The 22,358-nt window shown below is 37.6% G+C and overlaps 1 protein-coding gene and 1 non-coding gene across 2 annotated transcripts in view; both read left to right on the top strand.

Moving 5' to 3' along the window:
• The first annotated feature begins 2,451 nt into the window (after positions 1-2,451).
• The window catches only part of CYYR1 (cysteine and tyrosine rich 1), a 101,216-nt gene continuing 81,309 nt past the window's right edge, over positions 2,452-22,358 (top strand). Inside the window, exons 1-2 of the mRNA XM_032393358.1 lie at positions 2,452-2,808; positions 7,737-7,839. Of these exons, the coding sequence (XP_032249249.1) occupies positions 2,736-2,808; positions 7,737-7,839 (176 nt within the window). The 5' untranslated portion in view covers positions 2,452-2,735. The remainder of the gene's footprint in view (positions 2,809-7,736; positions 7,840-22,358) is intronic.
• LOC116625063 lies at positions 21,378-21,484 on the top strand. Its single transcript, XR_004297992.1, has one exon. It is a non-coding gene; the product is annotated as a U6 spliceosomal RNA (small nuclear RNA).

Below are 22,358 nucleotides of genomic sequence, written 5' to 3'. Positions count from 1 at the left end.
CACTAGATGCCTGCTTCTCCATCCCGGACCTAGGGTCCTACAGCCAGTTTCATCTGCAGACGCAAGCATCTTTCCATTCCAAAAACCTTCAGTATCATTCCCTAGCTTCACAAACACTGACTTACACCTATATCTTCTTTTAGAACTCAAAATCCTGTATATCTGAGACTTCCTCCTGTTATTCTCCCAGCTATTTAGAAATTCTCACAGTTATTTTGAAATTGTACTCCTCAGCAGAATGTTGAGATCGGGTTAAGAGCAACAGGACCTAGTGATAAAGTTTCTGAAAACCACGGATTAAATGACTGGATTTTAATCCAAGAGCAAGAGGAATGCACTGGGTTTTAAACAGGTGAGTGAATGTGATAAAATCCATAGTTTAAGAAGAAATATTCCAGCTTCAGTCTGGAGAATATCCTTGGAGGCAGGGAGACTGGTTGTAATGGAGACTCCAAAGGCCTAGATTAGAGCAGAGATAGAAGCAAAATGCAAATATATTTGAGTGTTGTTCAGGTGCACAATCAGTAAAACTTGGTGCTAGATCAGCTGTTGGGACTGAGAGAGAGAAGGACCTGATCAGACTTCTTATTGGACTGGTGAATGGCTAAGACTTCACTGAGGCATAGAACACACTAGGGATCTCAGGTTATATTTATTTGAAAGTGATTTTTCCTCCTATCCTCTTACACCCATGCAGCAACATATTTATAGGCCTAAATTCCTAGAGGAGGACTGATTACATTACATTGCATGTGCATTTGAATCTTGATACATATTACCACATTGCTCCCTTAAAAGCTGGGTTTTGTTTTGTTTTGTTTTGTTTTTGGTTGATCTGATATATGAAAAATGATGTCTCGCTGTCAGTTTGATTTTTACTTTTTTTTCTTTTTGGGGAGTTAGGATGTTTAGAAGACTAAAGATAGGTAGGTAAGTAGATAGGTAGATAGATAGATAGATATTTCTATTAATATCCCTGTTCAGTTTTCTATTGGCTTTCTTTTCCTTATTGATTCTTAAAGTTCTTTACAAATTAGGAGATCAGGACTTTGTCTGTCCTATGCATTGTAAATATTTTTACCAGTTAAATGTGTGGCTTATCATATATAGAAAGTTTTAATTCTAATGGAGTCAGATTGGTCAATTTGTTTCTTTTATGACTTCCGAGTTTTTTATAATGCTTAGAAAAGACTTCCATAATTATTTCATAATTATTTACATGTCATCCTCCCGTTTTTTATCTAATATTTTTATAATTGCATCTTCAAGCTTAAATATTTAATTCATATGAAATTGATATTGATGAAAGAAGATAAGAATCCACAGATGCCTACTTAAGGCCCCAGCACAATTCACTGGATAACCCATCATTTCCTCTTCTGCTTTAAAACTGTCTTTTTTTAAAACTATAAAGTAAATTTCTATACATATGTATCTCTATTTTTATATTCTCCATTCTGTTCCATTGAGCCCATCTATTCTTGTGTTAATCAAAACTGTTTCAATTATTGTGAAGTTATAATATATTTATTTTCTATTGATGCTTATCCCATTCATCACTCTCATTTTTTAATAGATATTCTTACAGGTTTATTTCCTACATAAACTTTAGAATCAGATTGGTTTGAAAGAAGTTCATGTTGGTATTTCTATTAAATTCAGTTTAATTCCCAGATTTTTATATTAATTTTGAGAAATCTCTTATCTTTATGATGTTGGGTCTTCTTTAATAAGTAAAGATAATTGTCTTTATTCACTTATTCATTTCTTTTTTTTCTTTCATACATAAAACTGAGAACTTTCTGATTTTTTTGCAGGAAAGAAAATGATTGATTCTTTAGTCACTTAACTCTAGTTCAGAGCTGTAGAGTTGATTCTCTTTGATTTTCCACATATACAAGCATATCATTTGCAAATGATAATTTTGCTTCCAGTTTCTATAACTCTTTTTTTCTTTCTCTTGTCTAATTGCATAGGCCAGTAACTCCAGAACAGTGTCAAATAATAGTGATGGCCATGTATGTTCTTTTTTTGTTTTCCATGACTTTACTGGCAAGGCCTTAGATGTTTAACAAATAAACATTTTATCAGCTTTCAGCAGAGATACCTTACACCGTTTCTGTACTTTCCAATTCTCCTGGGCTTTCTTTATTGGCACTCTTTGTCCAGTACCTTCAACCCTGAAAATCCCTACATTTGTTTAAAGATAAAAAAAACTAAATTCTTCTTCACCTACTGTTTCCAAAGGAAAAACTGGAGTAGAGGGCAGGAAGAAAGAGGAGCTTGCTAAACTGCACAACAATGGCCAAAACATAGGGTTAGAGAAAGTTCCATCTAGCTGAGGGAGTCCCTCTCTACAGAAGGAAGAACCGGAGGGTGGGGAGGAGTCGGGGCCACCCCCGCCCCCAACCCCACGTCGGTGCCACCCGCGGAGATGAAATGTGAGCCCGGGTGGCCCAGGACTCAGGAGCGGGCTGCTTCGTCTTCCGCCTGAACGCCGCGGTCAGAGACAAAGAGACCTCGGTCCCAGCGCAACCTCGCGCGGGCCGGCCCGGGCTCCCCTCGAAGGCTCCCAGGGCAATGGCCCCCCCGCGGTCCCCGTCTCGGGAGTGCTGACCTCTCCCTCTGACCGCCCTCCAGCCCCTCCGCGTCTGGGGCTCTCCTTTCGTTCCCAGCCCCCTTTCCAGTCTGTCTGTCCGTCGGTCCTGGCGCGCAACCTCCGGCCACCGGCTTGGATGGACGCGCGGAGGCTGCCCGGGTGTCCAGGGATCTTGCTTCCGAAGTTGGTCCTGCTCTTTGTCTACGCAGGTCAGTGGCTTGGGGAGGCGAGAGAGGGGAAGGGGACTTGGGACTGAGCCTGGGTCGCCCTCGGGGCAACGCGGGTAGGGCGGGACGCACGGGGACCTTTGTGGGAGGGCCAGCACTGTGTGGTCCCCGCCGGGTAGCCACAGAAAAGGTGCGCCGGGACCCTCGGCTCGACCTCCACGCGTTTTTGTTTTGTTTTGTTCCTTTTCTTTAACTTTCCCCTTTTTTCCTTTTCTCTTCCTTTCTCTTTCCGCAAGCAACTTAAAAACCCCAGTCCCACAGTTAGGGAATTTTACTCTCTGGATAGCATAAAAGTTATCCAATCCTATTCACGGCTCGGGAATCTGAGGGTTGAGGGCAGAGACTGAGGGTGGGAGAAAAGCATCTCTAAAAAGCACCTGAGATTAGAGGTATTTGCTGAAGTTTTAAAATAAACTAATGTGGTGACTTTTCCATTTCAGAGTAGGCTACCCCCTGCCCCTGCTACACCCACATTCTGAATATTTCTAAATAAAAAGCTTTAGACCTTTGGGTTTCTTCTTTAGATCATTCTCAAGGGTAGTAGTCTGGGTAATTGGATGCTTTGAGTTCAAATATAAAGTTTTTGAGGGGCGTAAATTCAACCAGAGACTAATCTGTTTTCATTGATTTCGTTAAGCACTGTTTATAGGTGAAAGGGATTTCATTTCCCTCCTTCTAATTATTCTTCCTGAGCATTGCTAATAATTGATGGAGCAAAGCGCTTTTCTCGTTTTGTACTGAGATGGAGCTCAAAATGACCCTTCACTGGTTATTCATATATAAGGTTAATTACACATGTGGTTTTGCATCTGCTTTGTATTCATAAAACAAGCTAAAAGCAAAGTTGTTTGTAAAGTGTTTTTATGTCTCTCACTTCCAAGGACAAAAATCAGAGACAGTAGTAAATTTATGTAGCACTGATTTAGCTTTTGATACTTACAAAGATATTGCAACTGAAATGAAGATGTTCTTCAACATTGTTACTGAACATCAAGAGAATCGAACTCATTCAACCTTGCCAGAAATGACTCCCCAAACGTCTATAGAAATTTTCAATTTGTACACTAAAATGTAAATTAGTAGCTGTCTATAAGTTATTTAAAAGATATTTTATTGCAAGGAAAATGCTGACTTTCAAATACAAAAACTTATAAAAGTAGGAAAAGTACTTCCTATTTAATGAGGAGAAACCACATTCTAACCTGTTTACAATGCTTATTTCTTTTACTTACAGTGTGTGAGGTTTTCAGAATTTGAGAGACTGAAACAATTGCATTAATACTAGTTTTATATTAAAATCTTATTAGTTCCCTTGAAGCTATGATTCTTTCTACCTCCTCTGTTTATCCAAAAGAAAAAAAAAAAAATAAGAAAATAGAACACGACCTCACTCATCTTTAGTCAGTCGCACCCTTGAACAACAACTTATTCTTTTGTCTATTTTGTTCCCTGTGGTAAACCGAAAGCTTCTAACGTGCACACTTTTCCTTCCTTTCCTCCTGTGCCCCCAGTGCTAGATGCACAATCCCCGGGGTTCAGGAAATCTGCAGAGCTGGCTGGCAACAAGTTTGGTTAGTTTTAGAAAGCTTTCCTCCATTCATTTCTTCTCTCCTCCCCCATCCCTCCCTAGGAAGCTACAAAGTAATCACAAGCCAGTAATACTGAATTGACATACTGTCTTTGATAAGAAATGTTTAGCTAATGCGTTCTTTCGTGTTAATTCCTGAACTCTTTGCTTCAGAAGCCCTTTTATGCTTGCTATATTTATTTACGCAATATTTGTTGAGTGAGGTATTTTGCGTGATGTATAGGACAGAAGCCATGCTCTGAGTCTTGTCTGGGAGACAAGGCGTGCCTACTTTAATGTATAAAAGGCTGTGCCATAGAAGTACAGCTGTGGGCTATAGGTGTTCACAGGAGGGGACCCCGTCGCTGGCTTAAGAGTGTAAACTCTATGAAGATGATGTCTGTCTGTTTTGTTCAGCGTAATATCCAGAGACTAGCAAAATACCTGACCCACAAGAAGAGCTCAATAAATATTTGCTCAGAGAAATTGAATTAAGGATGGATTTTAGGAACTAGACCTTTGATAGGGAAGCCTTGGACATAAGGGAATGGAGTAGGATATAATGTGAACAAAGGCAAAAATCATGAGATACCTATTTGCAAAAATACATAATTCATTTTGGTTGGAACTAAGAGATGTGGCTGGAAGTGAGGACTGGAGTTAAGCGGGGAGACAATGCAGCTATACTAGTTGAGACACCCTGTTAAATGAATTGCCAGCTTTAATGGGACAAAAACCTAAGTAGATGCATTGCTCATAGCCTGAATTATTTTCCCCCAAAGCAAACGCATTAAATTCATGTTGCATTCATTAAGGAGGTAAGAGCAAAGTTTCTTTACCTAAAGCATCATGTTTTGCTGTGGAACCACCTTTGGAAAGAGACCCAGTGAAGTTTATATTATCATCCAACTCCCAATGCAGGCGACAAAGACAGGATTTGGCCAAGGTTTTACCTTCCCCGGGCCTCAGCCAGTGACTTCTGTCCCCTCCCTTTCCTTCCTCTCTTATCCTCAGCTGTAGCTTACAAGAACCATTTCTGAGCAAGTGCTTGCGGCCAGATGTTGCTTTTCCTGTGCTTCACATTCCTTAAGGCGGGGTGAGGGTTGGAGAACCTTCTTCCAGATCATGCTTTTAATTAAAGTCACTGAAGAAAGTTTCCACTGGCTATTTGTCAGGGATATTAACTTGAATATTAGAAGTAATGTTGTTTATCTTCTGAAACAATTGGAATGTTCCATTCTTTACAAATGAGAAAATGCTCTGGTATCTTCCAAATCTGATCTTCATAGAATTATTCTGAAATAAACTGGAGAAAGCAACTAACATTAAACTAAGATTTGAGGTGTGGTCAAAACCTGAGTTTGGAAATGTGATTGTGAATGTATTTGCCGTACTATTAAATCTGCCCTTTTCAGTTGTTTAATTCTGGGAAGTTGACAGGAGTGCTGGAAAATGCCATAAAAAATAATGAACAATGTGTGACATGATCTTGATGTTTGCTGCAGGTATAATCCAGCTTCTTGGCTACAAGATAATGGGCTTGGTTTCCTGTAACATTGGTTCAAAATATTTTGATAACACCATGTCCTTATAACAGTAGTAATTGGAATACAATAATAGTAATTGGATCTTTGATATTCATGGAGAGCTGAATAAGATGTCACTAGCATGGGCATCATTCACAAGACACCCCATGAAGCTACTTACATAGGGGTTGTCTTGCTCAGACAGAAGTGGGGATCTCAGCTCTCCCACTATCTAAATGACTTTAAAGAACATAAAGCCTCTTGAGACAACTAACTAGTCTAAATATTTGAATTCACTAAACAGCACTAAAAATGAGAGCTATAGAAATTCACTGAGAAAATGATAAAATAAATAGTCTTAAAAAGTGTGATGTACTCTGCAAAAAGCATACACTATCAAAAAATCATTATATTGTGTTTCTGTCTTCAAAATTTAACAGTGGTTTTAAGTAGAGTTACTGAATCTTACAAGGGTAATTATTTTTTCCTCTCATTTCTTCTTACGACATCTCAGAAGAAAACATTAAGGTAGAAATAAAGTCAAGGGGAAAAATACGAATGTTTCCACTTGCTCTACAAAGGCCATGCAGTATTGACAAAGGTGAATGAACTTTTGATCACATCCCTTTGTCAAAAATCATCCTGCCAGGGAGGTGATTTAAAAACAAAATCTGAATTTTCCTTTCTAGATAAATCAATCACATGGACATACAGACAGAGTGTAACATAGTTCACTTTTCAGTTATGATTTGACAGGCAAGCAAAAGTGTTCCATAATTTAGTTCATAGTTGATGTTACCTTTAGAGAATGAGCTGGAAAGGACTTATTTTGTGATTCTTAAACACATAACTTAAATTACCAGCCTATAACTTAATGTTTTCCTAGTCATGTACCTGAAACTCACATATCCATTATAATTTATATCACTGAGTATAACTGATAATCTTAACATAAATCATTGAGGTAGCACAAAGAATTTTAAAAGCCAGGGTAACTTTTATTCAGCATTTTGGGTTTAATTTTCATTACCCAAAACATAGGGAAAAAAAGACAGTAATTTGGCTTTATCAGCTCCAAGTTCCTTTTACTCAGAAAATACCTTTTCCTCTTCCCACAGTGCTGTTTCATAACTTATTGATTCTTAAATCTGGCATTAAATAAATTCTTAATTATTTACAAGTTAGTTATCTACAGGCACCTCTTCCTACAACTAACTGATGATCTTCCAATCCAGATGGTTTGACAAGATATATATGCAGACTAATTTGTGTAACCATATGTGTGCAAAGTGTAATTATTAAGATAAAAAAGTGTAGAGAAAGGATAACATATAATACACTGTCATGAAAATATACATTATTTTAAAATTATCTCCAGTTGACTTTATACATGTCAATCACACTTTCCATAAAATGAAGTTAATTGGGAGTACTACCCTCAAGTCAAGACTTTATCATTTCGAGATTATTATTAAGAACTCTATTAAAAAAAAGATTTCTATTGAAAAATTGAATGACTGATTCGTTGGATCATTCATTTCTCCTTTCATTGTCTCATTCAACAATTCTAACTACCAATTATGGTACTTGATCAGGAAATTCAAAAAAGAATGATCTTTGCCTCTTCTAGATTTATGTCCAGGAGGGAAGGAAGACTCGTTTAGATGCTTACACATGTCTTGGAATTCTGAGTACGTACAGTGAATATCTAAATGCGCTGAAGAGTGGTCTTTGAGGGTGAGATGTGAAATAGAAGACTTTTTCATGCAGCTGTGATTTCAGAACTGTAAAGGACATATGTGGTGTTTATGTTGCAGAGGATTGCCTTGCTCAGTGTGGGAAAGACTGCAGATCTTACTGCTGTGATGGAACCACACCCTACTGTTGCTCCTACTACGCTTATATTGGGAATATCCTCTCGTGAGTACTTTGGCGCTATTGATGCTCTTCCCATTGCTCAGTTATGTTCTCACAAAGTACTCCATTATAGTTAGGGACAGAAATTTTGAGAGTCGTTATTGACATAAAATGTTCACGGAGATACTAAACACTCATCACTATCTAGTGTGTTATATTATTTGACAAAATGTGCCAATTGATACGCAAAATAAGCTGCTTTTATTAGAAGGGAATTAAAAAGTATCTTCTTACTGCTTAATTTGTGTTCCAGAATAATAATGGTTTTAGTCAACTGCATTCATATTATTGATCATTTTTTAACATTGTAAATTATATGCTTTTGTCTGCTTTGTTGAAGGATTTGTAAGCTAGAATTTGTCATTTAATTATGGCTAGTTTATTTTGCCATGTATTTGTCTAACCCATTCAGTAGATATCAGGGAAAGGAGACATTATGAATAAAAAGCAGTTGAGATACGAAATGTCAATTTTCTACATAATGCATAGTAAATAACTTTAAGAAATAAGTTTAGAGCCCAAGAAAGGCCATCAAGAGTGTAAAGGGGTAACCAACTACAAACGTCAATGAAACATACACACATAGGATGTGTTGAGCATTTCCCCATAACAAATTAAGAATGTATTTTGGAGGAGCGCCTGGGTGGCTCAGTTGGTTAAATGTCTGACTCTTGATCTCAGCTCAGGTCTTGATCTTGGGTCACGAGTTCAAGCCCCATGTTGGGCTTCACACTGGGTGTGGAGCCTACGCAAAAAAAAAAAAAAAAGAATTTGTTTTGGAGTTGCTTCTGGGCAAAGGGAAATGGAGAAGCAAGAACTCAGGGTTGAGTTCTTGAAAGAATTCAGGGTTGTATGTCTGAAAGGTGTACAAATCTCAGTCCTTCTACACACATCTTGAAGTGGAGAAATCAGAAAATTAGGAATGTTAAGAATTTTCGGAGTCAAAAATCACCCATGGCTTTCCGATAACAGTAAGAGTCTAGCCTCTCAGACTAGCTCCTTAGTTTTTACTTTTCAAGTGAATATCAAGATGATTTGGGAGCTGTTCTGTGGTGGCTTAACTCCTGGCCTGTGAAGGCTTTAGTAGAAACAGGAAAGACTGGGCATGAAGGGAAATGTGCCTGGCTATTTTAGGGCTGTGTCCACTCATATGGCTTATAACTCATCCTCCATTCTGAGGCTAGAAAAGCTGGTACCACATAACCTTCCTAGAATCAAAGTTGGGGCTGTTATTAGAGATCAAGTCTCTCTGAATAAGGCCAAAAAGAATCATATTTCAGGATACTCTTGAAGTCTATCATGGCTATATAAGAAATGGTAGGCTGTAATAAAGATTGATGAGTGGAATTTTAAGCATTCTTTGAAATGCAAAATAAGCCCTAAATAAAATGAATTTTTTCTCATGGGAATCTTGTTGAAAATGGGATTAAGTCCCCTTCTTACATTAGAGATCAGTCGGAATGATATTTACAAGAACTAATCAGTTCAGAACACCCTGAATATAAATATATAATGATATTTCACATTTGTATATCATTTCTCACTTTTAAAGTAATTTAAAATACATTATTACTGAATTCCATTTCTATTTTCGAGTGGATTCCACATGGGAGCTATTTGCTGCTTTGGGGAGATGTATAAGTGGGCCCAGCAGGTGGTATAGATTTGAGGAAACTGGCTTCAGAGGGATTCTGTGATTCTTTGGTCCCCTGACTCCTGGTCCCACCTGCTAATGTCCATCATGGTTTGTATTGTGCCCTCATTTCTCACCTCATAGCTACCTCTACCCTGGTAAATATATAGAGAAGACAAAATGACTTAATTAGAACTTAAGAAATTTAAATGTATAGATGTGCTTTGTATGTTTTATATTCGCATTCACATTTACATTTTTATGGCACATTTTAATTTTACCCTTGGTTAAAGTAAAGAATTAGTTGAACTGATACATTTATCTGGGTTCTTTGGGCCATGTACTTGTTATGTTTGAAAAAAGGAATTGTGTTTTGAGTGGGGGGAGAGGAAGAAAAACAGATGGCATTATATTTCAGGTTGTTAAAACTGAATTTTCTGTTCAAAATAGAAGCCAAATAAATCCTTTGCTAAACAATTCTTAGGAGAAAAAAAAAAAGAGAGAGAGAAGCTTTAAAGTGTTTTCCCTCACTGAATAAAGGAGAATACATTTTCAGGATTTCCACTTATTGTTTAAGATTTGAAAAGAGTTCTTAACTCCACCCAAGGTTTTTTTTTTTTTTAAGTTGGGGTGGGGGGTGGCGAGTAGATAGGGAGAAAAGTCATTCCAAGAATGCTTACAAAAGTTCTTTCATGCACATGTTTTCAAATATTGCTATTTTGGAACTCATAAACTACACTTCCTCTCTTCCAAGTATCCAGGCACATTCTTACTAAAATCATTTTAATCATCTTAACAGAAAATTAGATCTTTGTAGTTATTAGAAAAGTAATAAGGAAGAAAGCAATAAACATAATGGAATGTTATGTATCCTAAATGACTAATTTTATAAATTGGTTATAATTTGGTTTCTATTTTTGTTTGTTTTCAAAATAGAAGATATCTTGGCTCTGTTTAAAATGAAGTAAAAAGAGTGCAAAATACAATTTGGGTCATTCTAGACTGTTCACAAGTTGGTATGGGAAGGTACACTCAATCCTCATTGCCGAGGCCCCTCTAAAATAATCAGAATAGAGATGTTTAGCCCTTAACTCTGTTTACTTCAACTCTCCTTTCTGTTTTGCAAATTAACCACGAAGGCTCATTTTATAAAGAGATCACAAGAGCTAACTTTCAACTTACCTTTTAGTTGAGAAGTCTTATTTTACTCAGGTCCCTCCTTTGTAGACACTTTATATTCTAAATATGAGTTAATTTTGACAAATAAATTCAGATTATACATCACCACATTTTTTTTTCAGTTAAAAATTCTTAATTTTACTTATGTCTCATGAAAAACTTTAAAAATTCAACTTTTAATAACGTATCTACTTTTTAACTGAAATATAACTGGCATATAACATTATATTAGTTTCAGGTGTACCACATAATGATTCAGTATTTGTATATATTGCAAAATGATCACCGCAATAAGCCTATTTAACATAAGTTGATTTAAAATAGCATATTTACTTTTGGTCATTATGGTTATAGATAATAAGCTCAATATAGAAAAATAGTACCATTTTCCAGAATTTAAGAATGCTTTTACAGAAGTCAACATATACTATCCAATCAGTTATTTACAAATACATATGGAGTGCCCATTAATTACCATGGCAGTATGGATTCTGGGATCCAAAAATGAATAAATGATTTAACTTGACTTCTAGGATTTCACAATCTAATAAGAGAAGAAAATGTAAACCAATAATTCTAATTCAATGAATTAATCTATAAAGTGCCATTGGAGGGCCAGGAAAAGAGAAAACAGCTATGTCTGTGTGTGTGTGTGTGTGTGTGTGTGTGTGTGTGTGTTTAGAAAGAAATGTTTAGAGGGGCGCCTGGGTGGCTCAGTTGGTTAAGCGACTGCCTTCGGCTCAGGTCATGATCCTGGAGTCCTGGGATCGAGTCCCACATCGGGCTCCCAGCTCAGCGGCGAGCCTGCTTCTCCCTCTGACCTTCTCCCCTCTCATGCTGTTTCCTCTCTCTCGCTCTCTAATACATAAATAAATAAAATCTTTAAAAAAAAAAAAAAGAAAGAACTGTTTAGAGAAAGTCTCATAAACATGACATTGGATCAGAGTATTGAAGGAAGAGTAGATATTTACATAAATGGACAGTCAAGAAAGGGAGGTACATTCCAGAGAGAGAGACTCTCAGTTGCAAAGGCAAAGATATAAGAAAGGAAAATGATCAGTTTGGGAAAACCCGTGTCATTCAATGTCGCTAGAGAGTGAAGGTTAAACTTTGAATACGGCAAATGAGTACGTAGGGAAGAAAAAGATAGGTCCTGACTTTCACATACTTTTATTGGTAGATTACATACTTTTATTGACCATACCTAACAAAACTGAAACAAAATACTCCATTATTTTTCTGGAAATAAGATAGCTGGTTTTATATAGAAATGACACATTCTTAGACATCACTATAACAAGGGACACAGGTGAGAAAGGCCAAATGGACATTATTTTCTTTATGCCATAGAGAAAGGACTTGGAATAAACACTTTGTAATGTTGCACTATTTAGAACAACATGACAGCTTATGTGACCTTGGAATTATTTCTCCATTTCCTCACAGGGGTAACTACCTGAAGATTAAAAGCCTCACTATGTTTCAAAGTGAGGATTGGGCCAATTCAAGAAGTAAACAATTTCTCTTCAAGTTGATTCTCAAATATTTCATTCAGCCACTCTTGCCCATGAAAAATAAACATCTGTGATCAATATGGAAAGGGATATTTCAATTTTTGAGCTGATTAATTGACATTTTCAAGAGAGACGATCCAGCATGAAGATGTGGTTGTAGAGTACTCTTTAGAATTGGAAGAATTCAAAGGGAGAGAGGGGGTCATTGAGTGGCTAATTACTGTTAGCAATGGAACAAAGTAAAAACAGGACTTTATTGGAAATGAAGGGAAACTGCTAGGTGAGGAAAAAAAGAATTGCCCAATATTGAATATGAACCCAATAATGCCTAGGTTGGACTTAGTGAGCCAGATAACAAGATATAAGATTTAATCCTTTTACTCAAAAACAGATTTTTGCTCTTCCAGTTTGCCTCTGTAAAATGCAGCTCTGTCTAGGGATTTCAGAACACCATCCGGCCAACACAAAATCCCCATGGGGAAAAAAAAATCAAGAGGAAGAACTAATAATGGAGATCCTGGTGGGATTAAGTTTCTTTTCTTCTCAATGAAACGTGAAAGATGTATTGCGCACAGTTTTGCAAGGACAGCTAATAAATATCACCACTGTGATTTTAGAGCCATATTATGCATGGAAGCAAAACCAAGTTAAAAGATAAAGGTTTCATATTTTCAAATGGCATTTGAAGTCCTTTGCTCATTAAGTAGCTCAGCATTCTGAATAAAACACGTGAGGCTCTTCAAATACTGACTGGAACATAATGCATTTTGACAGGCTTTTGGTATTGGTAAAAACATCATTTAAATTAATTAACTTAAAATATTCTTAGTACTTAGATATTAAAAAAACAACTCTGAAAGGTGCTTACTGAGCAAATAGAAATTTGTGGGGGGTCTTATTTTTAATCATGACACAAAGATAAATAATTAATATAATGTTAAAACAAATATGAATTTGATTTCAAATGTAGTAACAAATTATGTTTAATACAAGAATTAAGTCAGTGTTTCTCAGAAGCCATTTATATTTTATGGGTTATTTTATTAAGAGCAAGTATAAACATCTAGAAATCTAAAACTCTTCTCAGTCAAATTTATATTCTATTTCATCATAATTGCCTTTGTAAATGAAGCTTAAATGTCAGAAACATAATTTGTTTTTAGGAAGAAATTAAGTTTCTAGAACATGTTCTCAGGAAATTATAAATATGTATAGAGATATTCTATGTTCTGCACCAGGTTCTGGGGGATATAGCCTTGAATCAAACATGGCTCTTGCCCTTGAATTGTTTATAAGCTACTGGGGAGCAGAGACCTATAAGAGATAGTTTAATCTACTAGGAAAAGCACAAAATGCAGTGGAATTAGGTCCAAGTTTAGGGTCCTAGGAAGGCTTCTTGAAAGAGAATAATTCTAAGATTAACCTTGAAAAGCAATTAATAAAATTCATTGCTTACTTAGAGTTAAAAAAAACTAGCAAACTAAGAATATAGAGGAAAATGTCTTCACCTTATAAATATCTCAAAACAAAGACCACCCCTACCAAAAATACCAAAAATTTAGTGGTACAATATTACAACCTTTCTCCTTAAAGGAAACTGTAAGGCAAGCTAGCACCTTCTATCCAGCATCCTACTGCTCTGGTCAGTGTAACCAACAAGGTAAGTTAAAAAGAGGGATAAGAATTGGAAATGAAGGAGCTAAATTGTTATTATTTTTAAATGATATGATTGCCTATACTCCTCAGACTATAAAAATGAATGAGAACTCACCAAGATTGCATCATACAAGCTCAGTGTACAAAAATTAGTGCATTCCTATATATCAGCAACGTTCAGACAATGTAATACTTATGTAGCACACAAATCTCACTTACAACATCAAAAACTATAGGATACCTGGTCAGAAATCCAACAGTAATACATGTATGGCATTTATGGAGTAATATAAATATATAAAAATTTCAAGGGATGAAAAAGACGCCTGAAGAAATTAAGAGATTTATCAAATTGTAGATGGGAATACAGTAAGGATGCCAATACTGGGATATGTCAGTTCTTCCTGAACTCCATGTAAATTCGGTAGAATTCTAATCAAAACCCATTTTTTGGACCTTTTTTTGTTGACTTTGACAGACTGAGCCTCATGTTTATGTGGGACAGTAGGAAAATAAAAGACAGATATGAGAAAGAACAAAGTGAGGAGACATGCCTTGGAGACATCAAGATTTATTATAAAGTTATAGAAAATAAATGGTGTGATATTGGTTCACAGATAAACCAATAGAATATAGAACTTAGAGACTGACTCATGTATATATGGGAATTTGATAGATAACAGATGGCATTACAAACCAGTGGAGGTGGATAGATTATTTAATAAATGGTCCATTAGCTATCCATATGGGTTAACATTAAACTAGATCACTCCATCACACCCCACCCAAAAGCCTATTCTTATTGGATTAATTACATACATGCAAGAAGCAAACGTTTACAGCTTTTTAAAAAAGAAGAATGACATTATGGTATCAGGATAGGAAAGATTTCTAAAATAAAAGAGAAAAGCACAAATAAAACTACTAAAACGAAAAACCAAAATACTGTATACTTTAGATTTTTATCTCCATGACTTATTTATTTTGTAAGTGGAAGTTTGTATCTCTTAATCCCCCTTTATCTATTCCATCCATCTCCACCCCTGAGAACTATATACTTTTAAATGGTGAGTTTTATGGTATATGAATTATATATCTCCATTGAAAAAATTTTTACTATGTAAGGCAACAGAATTCCAGAGACAAAGCATAAGGCAAATCCCCCACTTGGAGAAGATATTTGCAATTCATATGACTCACAAAAGATTAAGATCCAGAACGCCAGATAGGAAAATGGGCAATGTGTGTACACAAAAAAAGTAACAGCAGAAAAGTGGAAGGCAATAAACATATGGAAGATGCCCCACCTTGCTAGTTAAGCAGGGACCTGAAATACCATCTCGCACCTGTCAGACTATCAGTGCTCTTAAGTCAGACCGTGCTGAGCCATGTGAGCCAAGGTGAAGGGGACTCACACTCCCGGTGGAAGAACAGAAACTGTTATCAACACATGGGGAGCAAGCGCCGTCAAGAGGAAGATGGGCATACTTTGGGGTTTAGCAATTCTTCTTCCACATATATTCCCTACAAATTTTCCAGATCTGCAAAAGGTGATTTTTGTCATATTGGTGGACATGTTAAACTAGAAAACATTGGAAGCAACCTAAATTTCCATCAGAATAAAATGGATAAATGGGGTGTGTTCATACAACGGAACGGGATACAGCAATTACAATTATTCTGTGCATGATAATGTATCATTATAGTAAGTCTCAAAACTGGTAATGTTGTGTGAAAAAGAGCTAACAGAAACAATGTGCAAAACATGGTACTATTTGTGTAAAGTTGAACACATAAAATAATTCTGTGTGTTACTGGAAACATGGGCATGTGGTAAATGTGTAATTATCTGAGGGAGAGAAGGATATACGTGAATTTTAGGATTTCCCAAGACTGAGAGGTTTCCTAGAATGCAGAATTTTCACTACTGCAATGGGGACAGTCCTTGGCAAACTGGGACAAGTTGGTCACCTAGGGAGAAGAACAGGGAGGAGGCCTTCAATTCTGGTATTTTATTACCGAAAAAATTAAACAACTGAAGCAAATATACATTATGAACATGGAATGAGTTTGGGTGGGGAGTATGTGGGTGTTTTATATTATTATCCATAATTCTTACATATTTGAAAATCTTTCAATAAAGAGCAGGAAGTAATTAAGCCTGATGATCGCTGGAATGGAATCACCTGGACACCTGTGATTCTGAGACCAGTTCTGTTGTGTGGGTTTTCCAACGCCACCAAGCGATTAACTCAATTCTGACTCTATGTGGAGACAGCATCAGATCCCACAGGTGAAGGCCTCAGTCCTCCAAAACCCCCTTCCACTTCAGCCATCAAAGGCAAGTCCAGGTTGTCCCCTATGCTTCTGACTGACCAGGTATAGATTGGAAGTTCCAACGACCCCCTCCTTGGGTTTGATTAATTTGCTGCAGTGGCTCACAGAACCCAGAGACCCATTTTACTTACTTTATTATAAAAAGATATAACTCAGCCACAGCCAGATGGGAGAGATGCCCAGGGCAAGCCAGGGGGAAAGGGCTCAGAGCTTCCATGTCCCCCTAGCACTCCACTCTCCCCAAATCTCTGTGTGTCCACCAAACCCAGAAGCTCTCCAAACTCTGTCCTTTTGGGGTTTTGTGGAAGCTTCATGACATAGGCATGATTGAACTCAATCTCCAGCCTCACTCCCCTCCCCAGAGGTTGGTGGGTGGGACTGAAAGTTCTAAACCTCTAATCACAGGGTTGGTTCCCCTGGCAACCGCCCCCAGCCTCAGGTGCTTTCTGAAAGTCACCTCATTAACCTAACAAAAGACACCTTTAGGAAATTTCAAGGATTTTAGGAACTCTGTGCCAGAAATAGAATGAAGACCATATGTGTATTTCTTCTTGTAAGTATCGCAGCATCTTGTTAATATGCACCTTCTAGTTTGGTAGGTATGGGGTGGGACCTGAAAATCTGCAATTTGAACAAATTCCCAGAGGATGCCGATGTGGCCCTTCCTCTGCACACTTGGGTGGGCAAGGCTGGTGCTGTGTGACAGTGCCCTGTCCTATGGGATGAATGGTAGGAGAGATTAGGATTTGCAGACTGATGGAATGTGGGGCTAGTGATTGGGGCTAAAAGAAAGGAACAAGCCCAAATTTAATTCTGGAGCTTCCACTTTGGATGATTGGGTGGATGGTGTGCTGGGAACTAATAGGAAATGTTCAAGAAGGTTCAGAAAGGGGAATTAATTCCGTTTTTAATTACGTCGAGTGGCGGAGAAGCAGGGGAGGAGTGGTAATAGGCTTGATAGCCTATAGGCTACGTTCAGTGGGCCTTCAACTGGTGAAATGTACTAATCTGAACTCAGTGGGAAGCCGGGAGCACTCACAGACAGATTTGAGAGTACAAAGCCTAGAGGTGCCCTTTGAAAAAGGTGTAGAAGAGAGGTGTATGAAAGAGAACAGCAAGCCAACCGCAGAGCCCCAGGGAAATTCGGAAACACACTGTGATTTCTTCCCTTTCTATATTTAATCAGCCTTTTGAAAAGTGTTCTACAACTATTTCAGCCTCCCTTAAAGTATTTTCTATCCCTTCAGATTTCCTGCACCTCTGTGAAAATTCATCGGTTCTTCACTAATCAGCCTGAATATACCTTCTGTATAATGCCTTTATTTTCTTCTATGTGCTTTTTGTGTTTTATATCATCTGAAAGATAGGATTCATGGCATTTCAGTTCATTCTGAATGGAATGTGTTGTCATAACAAAGCAATTTATGTGCTGGTCCATCTTTATTTACTCGGATGGTGCCCAAACAGAATTGACTCAGTCTGGTCATATATCCCAGGTTTTAGGGGCTACCTTATTTAGGTAGAAACCCGAGTTTGGTATTGTAAGAGAGACTGTGCTTGGTGGTGGCAAGTATTATCAGAATGAAAGGAATTACCCTTTATTTAATGTGTTCTTTGTTCCACATGCTTAAGAATATATTAGTTTATGAATCTCCAGAAAAGCCCTCATGACCAAGGTATTATTATTCTTGAATGTATAGATGAGGAAGTTAAGGCTCAGAGCTAAGTAATTTGTCTAATTTTAAGCAGCTACCATGCAACGAGCTGGTGCTTGACCTCTTTCTGCCACTCCCCACTGGCTCCTGAAGATCTGAAGATTTCAAAAGGGATGAATAGAAACTATTCATTTCTGTAAGACCTGTAAAGGCCTAAACCCCATGTTTTGGGGGAAGCCCTTTTTTACTCTTAATATCTGGATTAAATTCCCTCCCTTATGCTGCCATAACATGATCCTTTCTCTACTCTGTTATTATTTATCACTTTATTCCAGTTCCTCAATTATTTGTCCGCCCTTCCGGACTCTAGACCCTGAGGGGACAGGAAGCCAGTGTGACGATTTAGCATTGAAGGCACAGGGTGGAGCTAACTATATGATCCAGAACAGACTGTTCCAAATGCAGGTCAGTCCTCCAATTACTCATGAAAAACCTGAGGTTTTGTGGGTTCTACCTAAATACATATCACCTGTATAAATATTTGCTTTAAATAAATCATAATTGGAAAATGTTGTTGATGTCAGAGAATCTCTTTTCATGGAGTATAAATCAGGGATCATTCATGTCATGGTTTCTATGTAGCCAGTCATCACTTTCCAGTCACACCATTTAGGATAAATTATAATCAGATGAGAGGGATAAGACTTCAAAGACCGACTTGATTATAACGATTTAACCTCTTGTCACATTTCTGGCGTGACCGTGATCCTTGAGTGATGCCGTGTCATCTGCCAGCCTGTAATTATTCAGGGAACGGCCTCCGGTGCAGCTCTCTTCACTTGCATAATTTTTGGAGATAAAATGTTTTGTTGATCAAACTGAGGAGGGTGGACATATGCACACACAGTGATTTTTATTGCGTTCTATTGGGAGAATCCTGGGCGGCAGCTATTGGCCAGAACACAATGTCTTTAAGCTGTCTCCCGACTACGAAATGTTAGGATGAATACACCCATAACTAATGAAAATTTCAGAGGGCAATAATAACCTCATAAAGTGTAATAGGATTCCATCTGAAAGTGCCACGGGTGAAAGCCTTGGCTATTTAACCCATAGTAACTCAGAGACCAATGGAATTTCAAGTTTCGATATTCATTTTTAAGGAAAGAGGAAGAAGATCGATCTTACAGGTAACAGGAAGAATGCTTTGTTTATGCCTCTGCACAAATCTGCCCCAAATAGAGAAAAACATGACAAATTACCTCAAACATACTCAGTATGAATTCATGCTGTCAAAAAGGTGAGCAGAACTCTTTCTATGCTGCATTTTGCCAGAACTAAGTGCTCCCTGTGGTTGCAAATGACCACCTGCACAGCGTTGATACAACATTTTTCCCCTCAGACACCGGGAATAATAGAAGATCAACCTCCAGAGTGGTACACATAGAGAAATACTTGAATTTAAATTTATCAAGTAAACGGCGATTGCAGTCTCAAGCAATACCCATCCTTACATTAAGTAAATAGACCTCTTTGCCCTTTGTCAGGTGGAATTAAACAAAAAACAATTCTTTGTGATTCTATTATTAATTAATAGTAGTCTTAGTGATAGGAAGTCATCGAAGAAAAACCAAGAATGTTTGGATTCACAAAAAAATGCGTTTGAGTTTTTCTTCTTTGCTCCGTAAACTCTGTTCTGCTAATATCACTGAGCCCCAGTTTATTAATTTGTAAAAAGGGAATGGCAGTAAGCACTTGCCTACCTCTCAGAATTTGGCTAAAGAATATATTTGTTCATAAAAGCATTTAGAAGAGCTCTGCACATTTTCCCTGTCATTAATGAAAATGCTGGGCTTTGAAAATGTCTGGAGCTTTGGAAAAGAGGAAACAGGTCGGGGGAGCAAAGTGCCTTCTCCATGGTCATTCAGAAATCCATGACAGACCTGAAGAGCAAATGCCACTTTGGGTGCAGGGCCTTCCCTGGTCCTCTGGACCAAAACATGGGCTTCTGTCCTCAGGAGAGCACCCTCAGCCTTCAATGAAATAAACGACCTTTTTAATCAAATGTGATTGCAGTCTAAAAACTGCAAAAGCAGCTAATTAAGTTCTCTTCTGCTGCCCAGCAATTGCTAAAAGCATAATACAGCCCAGTAAGTCATGTGCATTAAATAGACAAATCTGCCACGTTGCCCTAGGCTGACCTATGAATTAGAGAAGCCAACTCAAAAATGGGGTAAACAAGTCTAAATAAAAATATATAAACCTGATTTATTAAAAAAAAAATCACACATGTAATAGCAAATATCAGGGGGGCAATGATTTGCTTTACTAAACGATTCATTATGGAGCTCCAATTAATTCGCCTTTCAAAATTTATTTTATTCACAACTTTGTGGAAATATATATTGTACCTAAGGCTGGTGCATCTCCATTGATGATATGTCAGTAATTAAGGCACAAAACAGCGTTCTAACTGCTGGCCATTTCAACAGAGTGATCACAGTACTCTATAGATTTGAGTGTGCCTTTGCATGTAAAAGTTTAGAAATGCCCTGATTAGGCTTTTTAAAAAATGTCTTAATCAGCAGTTCTCTCAATGTAAGTCAGTGCTTATAAGACAAGAATAAAAAAGGCAATGACTTGCCTCTGATGATATTATACATAACCTACATTTTGCAACAATCGCCAGATTGAAAATATTTTCAGTGGTAGTGAATAAAATGCCAGATGGCATGCTGAATAAAAAGTCATTGATCATAACAAGGATCCACTGAGGTCTATCAATTCTAAAATGAATTTCTTTACACTCAGTTTGTTGGCCTTAAACAGCCGGCTTATGGTATGTGCTATATATATTTTTTAGTGTTGGTGGTAAAATAGTTTTTGTCTCATTACCTTTCATTGCGAGGATTGGCTCCAGTTCTGGGGAAGACAAAGTATGCTCCACTCACTGCCTCCCACTGAATGCAGCTATAGAATTTGGGTGGAAGGCACGAGACAGCTATTTCAGATACACGGAAGGTAAAGAGTAGCAAGCAGATTGGGGAACAAGACCAAAATTCAAAGTACTGCCTAACTAGCCAAGAGTTTACCAGTGTTTTTTCCCTCTCTTTACTCCATTCTGCACTAAACGTAGCCCAAAACACATAAGTAGGCTTCAGGATATGGACACAGACAGATACAGGGGAATCCCTCTAGCTCGAGCTAAATAAGCAAGGTCTCTTCATGCTGAAAGACAGCGGGGAAAATACCCCGATATTTTTTTCTCTTCTCTGTTCTCTTGTGTATCCCCAAGTGATGTTTTGGTTGCTGCAGGAGTGGCAGTGACAATGACAGAAGCCTAAAGTCCTGCGACTGGGGAATCTTCCTTTCTGATCAGAATGATGTATGTCAGGAGGATGGAGTGAATCCCCACTGCGTTTTTGTCTGTCTTTGTCTTCCTAGTGTTCAACCCTCGATATGAGCCCATTTTTGAATATGCAAAGAGCAAAGTAAATAAAGCCCATTTTTCTGACCAGAGAACCAAAAGTTGCCCCAAGGGAACCAGAAAGTACTAATGAGATCTTTGTACTCACTTTGGCAGCACATATGCTAAAACTGGAATGATGCAGAGAAGATTAGCATGGCCCCTGCACAAGGATGACATGCAAATTTGTGAAACATTCCATAGAAAGAAAGGGGGGACGGGGATGAACTAGTGAGATCTTCAAGATAGAAGACCTCAAGAAAGTGACCCTAGGGTTCCTTGTGAATTCCTGGGCTCATCTCAAGTTGCACATGTGTGGATCAAACCCTAAAAAGTATACATAGAACTTTAGAACTGAATACAGGATATCCAGTTCACAGATTGGCAGTTGGGTGGTGTACACACAGCTCAGATCCAAACCTGACTGCAAAGGCTCTGAAAATGGAACTGACATTAAAACCACAACCACCGGTCTGCCTGGAACTTGTGGTCTAAATTGAACCTGGTTGATTGCCTGCTAAAATAAAAATCTCAAAATTCCCCATCCACTTAAACAAAACCCAAAAACCTCATAACATAATACTCAAAGCCCAGGTTACAATTCAAAATCACCCAGCATACAAAAAAAAAAAAAAAAAAAAAAAAAAAAAATCCCAACAAAAAAAAAAAAAAAAAAAAAAAAAAAACAAGGAATCTCAACTCAAAAGGCAAACATAATCATCAAGCAACAGAGATGTTGGAATTATCTGACAGAGCTTCTAAAGCAGCTGTTATGAAAAATGACCCCAAAAGTAAGGGCAGACATTACTTGAAATTAGTGAAAAGACCAAAACAGAAAATATGAAGAACTAAATGGAAATTTCAGAATAAGAAATACAGTAGCTAAGGTTTAAAAAATTCACTGGATGGGCTCAATAGCAGAATAGAGATAAAGAATGAGTGAACGTGGGAACAGAGGAATAGAGATTATTCAATCTGAACAACAGAAAGAAAAAATATTGAAGAAGGAGAAGGAGAAAAAGAAAGGAGGAAGGGAGGAAGGAAGGAAGGAAGGAAGGAAGGAAGGAAGGAAGGAAGGAAGG

Source organism: Phoca vitulina, unplaced genomic scaffold (assembly GCF_004348235.1).
Source record: "Phoca vitulina isolate PV1807 unplaced genomic scaffold, GSC_HSeal_1.0 scaffold72, whole genome shotgun sequence".
Lineage (NCBI taxonomy): Eukaryota > Metazoa > Chordata > Mammalia > Carnivora > Phocidae > Phoca > Phoca vitulina.
Note: the sequence above shows the minus strand (reverse complement) of the source record. Positions and strands in the feature narration are given on the sequence as shown.